Consider the following 14,220-nt stretch of genomic DNA (forward strand, 5'->3'; position numbering starts at 1 on the left):
ATTGCATTTGATTCCCATTTTAGACTCTCGCATGCTGGGCATCCCATTTTACCAATAAAGGAGAGTATTTGTAGTTCAGGGTTGAAATGAGGGGTCCTTTATACTCTCTGAGCTTGGTTGTTTTCTTGCAGACGTTTTATTACCCGAAGTATGGAACATCAACAGTGCTAGTCACTAACAGTGATATTAACTAGTTTGGTAATGAGACGTCTGCAAGAAAACAACCAAGCTCAGAGAGCACCATGGACCCCCATCCACTATTTTTTCCGAATAATTTTCAGAAGAGAAGCACGATTGACCTCTACTCTCTGCATATAGCAGATGATGCGTAATTTTCTCCCACTTAAATGATTTACAACAGAGAGGCAACAAAAGCATGTTTATTGAGGTGTCACAGAACGAAAAGCCGAAACAGTAGGACTACTAGGCCATCAGTCCCGCTGAGCTCAGACGACCTACGGTGATGACCAAGGCCCGCGCCGGCCTTTGGCAGATATTTTTAAAATTTCGCCTATCCAGGGGTCGGCAACCTCGGCTCTTTTATGACTCGTGGACTTCAACTCCTAGAATTCCTGAGCCAGCATAGCTGGCTCAGGAATTCTGGGAGTTGAAGTCCACGAGTCATAAAAGAGCCGAGGTTGCCGACCCCTGGCCTATACAGAACCGACCGCTAACCGCGAGGAGGCGGAGCTGAATACCGTAGTAATTTTGGGCCCCAATGGTAATACGTATATAAAATAACGAGGAGGAGGAGGAGCCAAGGGAGATTAAGCAGCCCAGCACTCCTCCAATAAATAGAACATTTGATCTCAGAAGAAAGGATTTCCCTCGCTTACTACCCAATGAGAAGCTAAAGTTGTACTGGGCGGGCTCATAAGTTGCAAAAGATGCCTTCTCTTTCCCAATGGGAAGTCCGAGACGACATTTAGGGCGGGGCTTTCGTTTCTTTGTGGAGTTTTACAAAAGATGGCCAGAGTAGGGAGCTGGAAGAAAGGGGGAGGGGCTTCCGCAGCCGTTGGTCCCTCCCCTTTTTCTCAAGCGCGGACATCATTGAAGCAGGAGCGGGATCTCCGTGCGGCAGTCGGCTTTCGTCAGCGGGTAAACGGGTACGGGGGAAACGGTGGCGGTGGGAAAAGGAAGGAGGGAGCTGCCAGTTTCGAAATCCGAGAGGCAAAAGGAGGAAATTAACGTGGTAGAGCTAGTCGGGGAAGAAGCACCCGCACAGGATCACTAAGCCGTGACTCCAAAATGGCGGCCGTGGAGGTGGAGAGGGGATGAATCATTCCCTCGTTCCCGGAGTCCTGTAGCAGCTTTAGCAAGTTTTCTTCTTTCTTAACTTGCTTCAATCAGCTACTTTTCTTCAGGAGCTACTCCACATGCCTCTGGCTCCCTCTTTTCGCATCTCTTTCAAATTCCTTTTATCCCCTTGGAAATTCTCTAAATGTGGGACTGCAGGCCCCATCATTCCCAACCAGCGTAGTTATTAGTCACGCTCACTAGGAAATAACAAAGTTCCTACTCGTCTGGGGGTGTTTTAAGGAAGGCCGTCATATAATGTTTTCTTCTCGGCTACTTTTTTAGGGTCACTGCCGAATTATCGATCTTCTGATTCGTTTTCCTCTGCCTCTCCGACGCTCCTTTATACAGCCTGAAAGCACTTTCAGATTCTGCTTCTCCATCCCCTCAACTTTCAGAACTTTCACCATCTGATCTCTTTTCACAGGGAACTTTCACGCAAGCAACTTGGTCACATGGTTTTCTACAATAGAAAAGTTTTATTTTCACCTGCTTTGTGTTGCCTAGTTACATTTTCTCTTCTTATCCGGTCCCATTAAAATTTGGAAGTACTTTATCTTGGTTGTAACTTTTTTATCCCCAACATACATTTCACACAAGGAAATGTGGCACGTGTATTTCCCCTCTCTGATTGATGGTTTTGAAGTTTCAACAGACATTCATGCCAAAAGATCCTTATGCGATATGATTCACATTTTTGTAGATATTACAAGCACAAGGTGGGTGTTAACAAAAAGTGGAGTTCATGGATTTGCTTTATTTTTCAAGAGAACATACGACTAGGTATCCTTTTATCTCCCATCTGTGTTGAAACAGATTCAAGTCTGTGGCTGAACATTATTGGAGCTATTGTGAGAAAAATAGGTTTTGCATCTGTTTGATATTTAATATTTTCAGCTCCTAAAGTGTAAAGTTAGAAAGCGGGCCACAAACAATGCTTTGGATTTAGCCTTCTTTCATAAAATATAGTTAAGCTCAATAGTTTCACAGAACAGGATAGCCTAACCTATTAATCAGAGATAGAAATCTGCCAGAATTCCTTCATACAAACAGGAAGTATATGAACTGAGGGAAAAGGATGCTAGATTTATAATGTTACATCTGAATGAGTATATCCTCACCAATACTTAATAAAGCTGTTCTAAGTAAGATACTGTACTATTTTATGTTAAACAGTAAAACAGGAAGTAGTTTTGCTTGTGTCAGAACATTGTAACTCAATTTTACTATATTATCCATTTTTTCTGTACCAGACATAATTGTTAAGCCTTTTACTGCTCATCATCATCTTAATAATAAAAGGCCCATTTAAATACTTCCCTTCTATTGTATAATAAATTTAGGAGTAAAAAAAATCACAGCCAACTTTGTTCTGGGATCCAGCAATATATCCTGGTAATTCTAAGCAACACTTCAAAATTCCTAAAAAAAATAGATCTTATCAGTTTTGTAACTAGTCTACTCACTGCTAAATTGGTAATTTCTTACCTTTTTATGTTACCTTCCAGGTCACTTTTTTCATTGCATTTATGGGATAAGCTTCATTTTCATGTATCAATGTAATTGTTTTATCACAACCCTCATCTTCATCCCACTTTTTAATCACTAGATTCCATACATCCCTAGTTATTCAACTGCTGATTTTCAAAAGCCAATTTCCATAACCATGTTAAATCTGACTAATATTTGTCAGTTCCTTATAAAACCTTAGTTGACCAGATCCATAAAATTTATCTTGTATTTTCTTCATGGTTTTGTTCAAAAAAGTCATTCTAGATGTTTTGTTTTCCTCAGCTACTTTTAAATATGCTTTTTCACCTTAGTTATTTGCTAAATACTCTTTGGACCCAATTCATAGTAACTATGGTATATTTTCTAAGAGGAACTGGCAATATTAAAAATGACTTCAGATCCTTAAATGTTTTAAGATTTAAATGGTTGATAAACTATAGTTGCGACATAGTTGTCTTTTGGTGCTGCAGGATTAAATTTGGAAAAGAATATTTCTCAGTTCATTTAGGAATATACAGCTAATGAGTAGGGACCTAAAAACATGATTCAACTGTGTGCATATGTGTGTATGCAGTGTTGTGTTGGACTGAGTTTCAAACTAGAACGTCTCTAGCATCTTTCCAGAGAAGTTACTACATGGATTTTCTCTTTGCTATATTTACTTCCACTCCTAATCTGCAATTTGAGAATACTGACCTCTCACGTTCAATACTTGCAAGAATTACAAAATATATAAAAAGTTTTGATGCAAATGCTCCATAAAACACATAATCATAACTAAACAAAATAGTTAACATACTTTCATTTATATTATTTTGTTCATAGGAAAAGTGGAGGTCCCCACAATGTATGCCAGATACTTTATTTAATTACTGCATACATTTCTTACTGATCTCAGGTAGGTGGTGCTAGACCACCTGCTGTATGGAAACTTCCATAAAATGGGAGAAGAGGAAGGACTGCATCAAGCACCATTATTGGTAAGTAATAAATAATGTAAGGGATAAAGGTTTTCACTATTTATTCGATTTATATACCGCCCTACTCCCAAAGGACTCAGGGCGGTTTACAAGGCAAAATTTAAAAACAATACAATATAAAATTAAATTAAATTAAGTCTAGCTGCAAAAATTAAAATCACAATTTAAAAACATTAAACCCCTCAGTCCAGACCAGATAGCTCAAAGAGCCAGGTTTTTAGGTCTGGGCGAAATGAACGAAGGTCGGGGGCAGTCCGGAGTTCCGTTGGCAGTTGATTGCATAGGGCAGGCGCGCCCACAGAGAACGCCCTCCCCCTGGGGATCGCTCGTCGGCAATCCTTGACCGGTGGTACCCTGAGGAGGCCCTCCCTGTGGGAGTGCACAGGACGATGGGAAATTGACGCTGGCAGCAGGTGCTCCCTTAGATAATCTGGGCCCATGCCATTTAGGGCTTTATAGGTCATCACCAGCACCTTGAATCTCACCCGGAGGGCAACTGGAAGCCAATGCAGCTCGCAGAGAAGAGGTGTTACATGGGAGTATCGGGAGACTCCCATCACAACTCGCGCGGCTGCATTCTGCACCAGCTGAAGCCTCCGAGTGGTCCTCGGGGGCAGCCCCATGTAGAGAGCATTGCAGTAGTCTAGCCGGGAGGTCACGAGCGCATGGGTGACTGTGCGTAGGGCATCTCAGTCCAGATAGGGCCGTAACTGGCGCACCAGGCGAACCTGGGCAAAAGCCCCCCTGGCCACGGCTCCTATATGATCTTCCAAACTGAGCCGTGAATCCAGGAGGACGCCCAAGTTGCGGGCCCTATCAACGGGGGGTAACACCTCACCCCCCATAGTTAACGATGGAAAAGATTGGTTAGTCTGAGATGCCGGTATGCACAGCCACTCAGTCTTGGCAGGATTGAGACGAAGCCTGTTTCTCCCCATCCAAACCCGGACCGCCTCCAGGCAACGGGACATCACGTCGAGGGCATCACTGGGTTGGTTCAGGGTGGAAAGAAAAAGCTGGGTATCATCAGCATACTGATGATATCCCACCCCGAAACCACGAATGAGCTCACCCAGCGGCTTTATATAGATGTTGAACAAGAGGGGAGAGAGGACCGACCCCTGAGGAACTCCACAAACGAGAGGCCTTGTGGCGGACCTCTGCCCTCCCGTCAACACCGACTGCGAGCGGCCCAGGAGGTAGGAGAACCACTGTAAAACAGTGCCCCCCACTCCCAATCCCCTGAGACGCCACAGTAGGATACCATGGTCGATGGTATCAAAAGCCGCTGAGAGGTCTAATAGGACTAGGACAGAGGAACAACCCCTGTCCCGAGCCTGGCAGAGATCATTCACCAGTGCAACCAATGCTGTCTCCGTGCTGTACCCGGTCCTGAAGCCCGATTGGTATGGGTCCAGATAATCAGTTTCCTCCAGGAACAGAGGGAACTGAAGTGCCACCACACTCTCAACCACCTTCGCAAGAAAGCGAAGGTTGGAGACCGGACGATAGTTGTTCAAAATAGCCGGGTCCAGGGCAGGCTTCTTGAGGAGGGGCCTCACCACTGCCTCCTTCAAGGCAGCAGGGAAGGTACACTCCCTCAAAGAAGCAGTTATTACTGCCTGGAACCAGCCTATACACTAAAATGAATGTGTATAGAAACTAAAGTAAAGGGGAAGGAAAATGGATTTAAAAATTACTTGCTATTTTATCACTGATGCCATGTTTTCCCGGCTACATTACCGTTATAGACTTGGTTCTCTGAGCATCAGAAAGCAAAAGGTTTACTTTTCATTCTGTTACTCATGCTAGATCCTAGTTTTTATTCTATATATGACTAATAAAAAACAAATGTATATTTTTCTGGCAGTGGAAAAGAACAGAGTAACAGTTCCACATTCAATGAGCAGAGTAGGCCAACAATTAAAGAGAAATGATTGTTGGATCTCCCCCACAGGAGCAGAATTTGTCATTGGGATAGTTATGGTACTTATAAACTTGCATAGCACAATATGTCAATTTCTCATTGATATAATGTATGCTTTTAGTTTATATGGTTAAACTTTATATTTTTTGCACATACAAAAGTTAGTTCCTACATAAGTTTTAAAAATTCTGACTGGTTACTTCTCTATTTAAAAAATCCCAACATGTTAATTCAGAGTTCCTCAACCTTTCTGGCTTTGATGACCGACACGGGGTGGGGAGAGGGAATGTTTCCGTGCAAGCAACCGGCAAGCATGCATGTACACATAGCTCCATTTGCGTGAGTGGCATGCACTCATGTGCATGTTGCTTGCCTGTGCTCATGCAAGTGAGGATATAGGCACTCGCTGTTTCTGCGGCCCGGTTGCAAATAGGTTGGGACCCCTGTGTTAATTTATTACCCTGATTTCCTTGTCCGTGGCATATCTCTTTAGTTATAATGCAAACAGAACTTTGTCTCTGTTTGTGATATTAAGGCCTTAGAAAGTACAGGTAGTTCCCAGTTAACCATTCATTCATTCATTCATTGACTGTTCAAACTTACAGTGATGCTGAGCGAGTAGTTCTTATGACTAGTCCTTGAGGTTCTGGCTGTCACAGCCGTCAGTCACATGATCATCATTTAAAACCTTCCCTGCTGGCTTCTCACTAGCAAAGCCAATCAGAAAGCCAGCAAGGAAGGTCCCAAGTCATTCCGGTAAGTCCCCTGCCTCCCTACACTTGAGCAGGACCCTGCTTTCCCAAGCCTCTATGCACTTGCATTGAGCCACACCTCCTTTTTCCTATTTCTCTTCTGTACACATCCTGCGTTGCCCACCCCTCATCTCCCTTCAAATTGCTCGTTGCCACCCTTCTCCCCATAGCAGGAAGTGCACTCTGTGGTTGCTAATTCAGAGAAGCTGTCAAGATTACATGACCACAGGGTGCTGCAACAGCCATAATTTTGAGGACTGGTCATAAATGCTATTCATTCAGTTCTATTGTAACTTTGAACAGCTGCTGAATGAATAGTCATGAAGTCAGAATTACCTATATTAGAATGCTAAAATATTTTTGCTGTCCTCTTCAAATATTTTTTTCTACATCATAGTCCTCCCCTTAAAGTGATGGGGAGGAAAGAGGAGGGTTATATCTAATAACAACTCTGAGGAAGGTTGGACTTGACTAGCTAAGAAATCACTGAGTATATTTCCATGAATAAAAACTGATTTGAACCTGGTCTTCCCTCAGTTCAGTATTGGAACTATATTGCTCAGAATTCTTTTCTTCTAAGAAAAGAACTTATTTATTTATTCCTCTAATAGAAATTACATATGCTGATTCTTGTCTACAATAACCTAAATCATTTTTGGTTTATTGGGGGCACAGTTTCTAGGTCCACTCTACCTATACCTGATGTTGGCTATGAATGTCTTGGAATTTTGTATCCAATTTTTCTGGTGACACAATGGGAAAATGCTAAATTAAAAGACTTAGTCCAGTGTACCTCAAGAGCAGCTAGATTTTTCCTTTTATAAACACTGTTCTTCTTATCATCGAAATAAGACAGCTTTCTCAGAAAAGACACTCATTGTAGTCCATTTATTTAAAAATTATAGTGCATTTATTGTTTATAGTGCATCATGCAGCATATAATATTCTGGAATGATAATATTCTAGAGTGGTCCTATGCTTACATAATAAGGGAATGATATAGTTATGAACCCATGTAAACACTGCCTACAGATCAGTTCTTGTTTGATAATAGTTCCTGGTATCAAGCTGTAAAAACCAGCAATTCTGTGGTTACTGAGCCCCTATTACTATGCTACCCAGAGTCACTTGTTTTGTGAGATAGGCAGCTATATAAATCTGAAAAATAAAATACAGAAGCACCCCACCTAAAAGGCATTTATCTATTGGAAATCCTTATGGCATCCTAAATAATTCAAACATACTATTATAAAAGGAAGTTATCTACAATATGAATGCAGTGCTCTTACTTGAGAGTTAAAATGCTGCTTTGACATTCCAAGTATTTCTTAAATCCATTACCCCTTAGCTGATGCAGAATTCAGCCATATCTCTAGTTCTTATTCCTAAGTGAGTGAAGAATTTGTGAAGTAAACCATCCACTGTGCAATCTTCTAGGCATGGAAAATCTTTATAAAATCTGGGATGGTAGTCCAATTCTTATTCCAATGACTGTCTACCCTTGTGATAGAGATAGTTCAGTCTGGATCACATTGGCAAGAGATCAGATAGTTTTGGATGTAAACTATATTCTTCAGGCAATCTTTCTGTTCTTGTTATTTTGCTTTGTTAGCCCCTTTTCTTGTCAAGTTACCACAGAATAAGCACCAGATTGTGCAATTTTTTTCAGACAAAGCAAAATGATTTGCTAAAGAATTACTTAAAAGTGTGTCACATGTCACGGAGTTTGCCTCAATGGTCATCTCTTTTGTTCTTTATCATATAGGTAGTCTTCGATTTACAACAGTTCATTTAGTGTTCAAAATTACAACGGCACTGAAAAAGTGATTTATGACCATTGCAGTATCCCGTCACATGATCAAAATTCAGACGCTTGTCAACTGCCTCATATGTGATATTGCAGTGTCTCAGGGTCATGTGATCACCTTTTGTGACCTTCTGACAAGCAAACTCAATGGGGAAACCTGATTCACTTAACCAACCATGTTACTAACTTAACAACTGCAGTGGTTCACTTAACTGTGGCAAGAAAGGTCATAAAATGGGGCAAAACTAACTTAACTTTAGCTTAGCAACAGAAATGTTGCACTCAATTGTGGTCATAAGTCAAGGACTACCCATATTTGGTACTATTCTATGAGGGTATTAAGGTGAAATCCTGAATAAGATCTTGTCTTTTGATGGAAATGAGCTGTCATGAGGAAAATTGATCATACATCTTTAGGCTAAAAAACATTTTTTGCACAAGGAACATGGGGTATCACCAGTATCTTACATTTTGAAGGATTGGAATGGAGTTCTGTGCAGGAATAAGAATCTGAATGAATGAATTTATAAATGACACTTTAAAAATGTGGGGGGTTTTTTTGTTTTCAAGTCCTGGCAACTACCTGGACAAGTCCCTTGGCAAGTTTTCTTGGCAAGATTTTGGAAGTGGTTTGCCATTGCTGTTGCCTTCTTTTTATGACTGACAGAGAGACTGGCCTAAAATCACCCATCTGGCTTCATATCTAAGGCAGAATTAGAACTTGAACCTGGTGCCTTAACCACTACACCAAAAACTATTACTCTAAGTAACAATTATTTGGAAAAGAATAGTGCTGGGGATGGGAAGTAAGAGATGGAAAAGAGCGTTTGTTTATAGAGGAAAGAAACAAGCTGAGCAGAATGACCGACAAAATGACCATGCATCTCCACATTCCATCAATCAGAACTGCACTATTTAATGGTAAGAATTGAAAGAACTCTTATGAATAATATTTGGAAGTAGATACATGGTTTCAGATTTTTTTCTGGCAGCCAGAGTGGGGAATAATGGCCCCTTTATGATTTGTGGACTCAGCATGGCTGGTTCAGGAATTCTGGGAGCTGGTTCAGGAATTCTGGGAGCTGAAGTCAAGTCATAAAAGGCCCCTGAGTTAGGGCAGTACAGCTTCTTAACTATAGACTATTGCTAAGTAAGATAAAATAATTGTGTCTCTTCCTGCCCCCAGTTGACCAATGATTTGGTGAAAGATGATCATTTATGTAATTTAAAGCATAGAAATAACAAGGTAGTTTCTTCTACAATGCCATGTTGTCTGAATTATTAAATTCATTTGTCGCACTTCAAGATGATTGAATACTGTACTCTTGTGGTTAAATAAGTTAAAATCATTATTCCTGGTTTAGAGAGCATATTTAAATATTTAGCTCAAAACGTTATTTTAAAAGTATTCTGAAAAATTATTAGTGGAAAAATTATGCCTTTTTCTTATGAGACATTCTACTTTCAGAGTACAAGTATGTATCAATTGTATAACCAAACCACTTTTATTTAAACTGTTGATTTTCAAATACAGAAAGTTAAAAGATAAAGATGAGAAAGAAAAGGTTTTAAAAAGAAAAAAGACCAAGAAAGAAAGATAAAGGTGCAAGAAAGAAAATAGAAAAAGAATGACTTGACTTTGTTTAGTATGGTTATGAATAAAAATATATCAAACTCTTACTGTAAAATTAACATTTGACATTATTTCTATAATCATATTAGATATACGTATATATCACATGGTTTAGTCAAATCACCATTAACCATGATTCAGGCCTTTTAAGATGTATATATCAACTTGATTTGTTTAATAAAATTCATATCTTCCAGAACTTTAAACAAAAATTACAAATTCAAATTGTCAAAAGCTTTCTTAGTATCTAAAATGATTAGGATTTTTTCCCCCACTAAGTTGTTAAATTGATTTCATTTAATATGCAAAGCCCTTTTAGAAGATAGTTAACTAATGATATTTTTCTGTTTTCTCTAGGACACAATGTTTGTACGTGGACTGAAGAGGAAATGTATTGATGGTGAAGATGATATTGAAGGAAGTTTTACTGGCTTTAAAGCTATTCCTTCGTATAACCTTCAGCGCCAGTCACTGCTAGACATGTCATTGGTAAAACTTCAGCTCTGCCACATGCTTGTTGAACCTAATCTGTATCGTTCAGTGCTTATAGCCAACACAGTACGGCAGATCCAAGAAGAAATGACTCAAGATGGAAGTTGGCAGATGATAAGTCCTCAGAATACAGGATCAGCCTCTCTGGACCGTCTTGTTTCAACAGATATTCTCTGTCGTTCTTCCAAAGAGCAAAATGAAGAAAAGCTTGCTCAAGAATACAGTGGTTTCTCTAAGAATTTTGAGGACACACAATCACAAGAGAACGTAGACATCTTAAGGCCTGCTGTATTACAAGCATCCAGAAGCTTGCAGGGAAACATGTGGGAGATGGATAGCATTCCAGAAAATAGAGTAAACTTCCATAAGTCGTCATTAGATCAAATATTTGAAACCTTAGAAACTAAAACTTCTGACGCTGTCGAAGACCTTTTTTCAGAAGTTGACAGTTCTTATTACAATCTTGATACTGTATTAACAGGAATGATGGGCAGTACAAAAATGGGACACTGTGATGTTCTTGAAACCTTTCCTCAAGGAGCCACAAATTCTAATTCTAACTGTAAGTCTGATCTTAATGAGCTTGATCATTTTGTAGAGATTCTGGTTGAATCTTGAAACTAAGAAGAATCCCTTGAAGAAGCTAGGTTGTAAACAATAAACTTCGAGATATTTTGTTCTCTTAAAGATGTGATCTTCCCTTGCCCGTTCACCCCCAATTCACATCATTTTTGCAAAATTGAGTTAATTTATAAAATTAACCCATTATTTGTAATGTTCAAACTATATATTTTAGTGGCCACAGTTCAGAGATAATCAAAAGCATACATTTAAATTGTAAAGAGCCCAAGCTTTAAAAAATTAGTTTAAACCTACTACAACCCATTCTATATTGCCAATTGCTTTGGAAACTCCCTAATTTTCAGCAGCAAACTGGCATGTCAAAAACGATTTCTGGGTGTAATCATGTACTCAGTATTCTGACCATACATATTTTTATTTTTAACTCTTACCAGGAGGCCCTTCTAACATTAAGGGACAAATTAGTATATCAGGATTCTTTTTTCTTGCCTATCTCATAACTGCAGGGTACAACTGTTAAAGACATTCTAGTCCTTAAAATATCACAGAGGAAGTCAAATCCCATAATGTCTAGTTTAGGAGTGCTTCTTGCAATCTACCAGAACCTTGAGATTGTACCATTGAAATTCAGAAGCAGAGTGATCAATTTGAGTACATTATTTCCCAGAAGTATTTTATCCTTAACCACCCTAAAAGGAAGAGGCAGAACTGAAACCTTTAGTGCATCTCTTCTAACATAACACTTTACTCCAAAGACTAAGTTGCAGCCTTGTGTAACCCAACAAAAAGTATTTATCCCTGGCTTAAATTAAGAAACTTTCAACTACCCTTGTCCTTAGTGCCTGCTATTTTATGAAATTAATTTGGTATAAAGACAAACTGCTTGTTTTTTCCCTCCTTAGTTTCACATAAATACTGCTATGTTCTGTAAGTTTATTTACCACATGAGCTCTTGAAAAATTGTAAAGCAGCAAATTCCCATTTTCTTAGTCTTTTCTGTTCTTTTTTTTAAATTATAGGGTGTTTTTTTAAAAAAGTGTTTATCAGTGTTCAGAATCTTATAACTATTTTCTGAAGATATATTTTTGCTATGAATTCTGTCTCAAAACTGCTTATTTAATATCTTGAAATATTTGCAGTTGTATTTTTCAATTGTTTTGAAAAAGGGACTTTTCTCCCTTACAACTGATTTCCCCTGCATAGTGCAGTACAGTAGAAATATGTGTAATTGTAACTACAAGCTGAACTCTTATCAGCATTCAGCCTTGAAGTAGAGTATTAGAGATCAAGTTATTCTTGAAACCTAAGCATATGAGAAAGAGCTTTCAATAGGCTTCAGGAACTCTTGATGCATTTAAACTTCAGTTCAAGCCATGTTTTTGTTATCTTCAAGTATAAATTATATGGGTTTTATTTATAAATATTTATATAACTATGCCATCAAACAAATTATTGGCTGAAGTTTACCATTTACTTTTATATTTAGGGGAAGACACTTTATTGCACTAATTACTAACCAACTGTTACAGAGACCTTCAAGTTCTCCAAACTGAAATTGTTCTATTTGCCAGTCTGTAAATGTGCATTCCTGTGAGTCCTTATAAACATATTATCTCTGCAAATTAGTATTTAAAGTAAACATGCATTCACATGCATGTAATTATCTACTAAAAATCTTAGTGGATACCATTTACAATAAATTGCCCAATTTTTTCCTTGTTAACTGGAGATACAGGTAAAACAACTGCAAGGTGGGGGGAAAAAGAACTAAAGTACATTGAGAAAGATAAACATTTGCTGCGATATAAGTATTTCCATCACAGGCAATTTTAGCTGTTGTGCATTTGTTCCCTGTAATTAAAATTGAATGGATTACTTGTTTAAAATAATATTTTTGAAAATGATTTCTCTGGTGGTGATGCTGAGATCAAATACAGATTTCAAAATATTGGACACATTCTCTCCCAGCATAAGATCATAGATGCAATATATCTTTGTGTAAAGGAAGTTAACCCTAACTCTTTAAACCAGTAAGGTTCATTATGCACAATTAAAGCAACTGCTGTATGCATAAAGATCCATGTCTTCTGTGTATATCATTAAATGTCTTTGTCTTGGTTTATATTAGAACTTAAGACCATTTTGCATGATTATCCCTTGAGATTTAATGGGGCAGCTTATAAGAAAGTAGCTTCATGACTGTGGCCTTAATAATTTAAGTGCTTTTGAAACAGTTAATTTGAAAATAGCACTGTATGTTTTTTAATCTTGGCAAGTACTGTCTAATTTTGTAATTCAGTTTTGTGCCAGACCACACAATTTGTAAGGAGATCTTTCTTAAACATTTGGAAGTGACTAATATCTTTTTATATTAAAGTTGAATATGAAATGACTGATAATTGTAATTTTTGTGTACTAATTTTAGTCTTAATGAGAACAGATTGATGAAATTCCTTTCTGAGTAGTAGCTTAATGAAATAGAAAATATTTATTGTAAGCTTACTCTTTTAGGGTAAAATGTTATATTTACCCAAAATGAGGATTTTAGAGACCGAGTGCCCAAACTGTAACCCAAAACCCACTTATGTATCGTCGTGTGCCAGGTGGGTGTGACCCATTGCCTGGGTGTGGCCCATTGGGTGGGCGTGGCTGCAGTGGTAACGGCAGACTGGGTGGGACTAAAAAGTTCCATTAGTCAATTCCAACTTTGCGAGATCTTTCTTTTTCCGTAAGAAGTTGAAATTGATTGATCGAACCTTTTTTTTTTTTTGCACATGGCGGAGGCCTAAAGCGAAAAGGTTTTATAAAACCCAGCTGAAGGCCTAGGACTGGGGTGACAGTGCAAGGGCCCACAGAGAGGGCTTTGCGTGCCACGTGGCACGCATGCCATAGGTTCGCCACCACGGCTCTAAATTTTTGATATACTTCGGTCCCAAAGAAGTCATTCAATCACATTCCTCATGGTAATACTAGAAAAGGACATAAATGGCTATCTTATGACTCGTCAGAGCCTTCTATCATCACCTTGCTACCATTCAGATTTTTGCCAGCTTCCAGCAAATGTCCATTCAAATGAATGAGTTTGCTTAATGACTGCAGCATTCACTTAATGACATGGTAGATGGCTTCTACCTCTTAGGATCACCTATCAAAATAATGGAACAAGCAATCAATAAATTCTACATTTCTCTATGAGGGGACCTTGGTGCTCTCTGAGCTTGCTTGTTTTCTTGCAAATA

At 38.8% G+C, this 14,220-nt stretch overlaps 1 protein-coding gene across 8 annotated transcripts; it reads left to right on the forward strand.

Moving 5' to 3' along the window:
* The first annotated feature begins 987 nt into the window (after positions 1-987).
* On the forward strand, positions 988-13,374 carry CDCA4 (cell division cycle associated 4). Of its 8 annotated transcripts, XM_081337211.1 has the most exons (5): positions 988-1,106; positions 1,582-2,015; positions 3,634-3,788; positions 10,265-10,961; positions 12,468-13,374. In XM_081337211.1, the coding sequence occupies exons 3-5, from the start codon at positions 3,750-3,752 to the stop codon at positions 12,488-12,490; spliced, it is 759 nt and encodes a 252-aa protein (XP_081193337.1). In that variant the 5' UTR covers positions 988-1,106; positions 1,582-2,015; positions 3,634-3,749; the 3' UTR covers positions 12,491-13,374. The 8 variants fall into 8 exon arrangements, with proteins under 8 accessions (XP_081193337.1, XP_081193333.1, XP_081193335.1 ...); XM_081337207.1 differs by having other exon boundaries at positions 10,265-13,374; XM_081337208.1 differs by having other exon boundaries at positions 1,026-1,098; positions 10,265-13,374.
* The last annotated feature ends 846 nt before the right edge of the window (positions 13,375-14,220 follow it).

This window comes from Vipera berus (genome assembly GCF_964194415.1).
Source record: "Vipera berus genome assembly, chromosome: 1".
Taxonomy (NCBI): Eukaryota; Metazoa; Chordata; class Lepidosauria; order Squamata; family Viperidae; genus Vipera; species Vipera berus.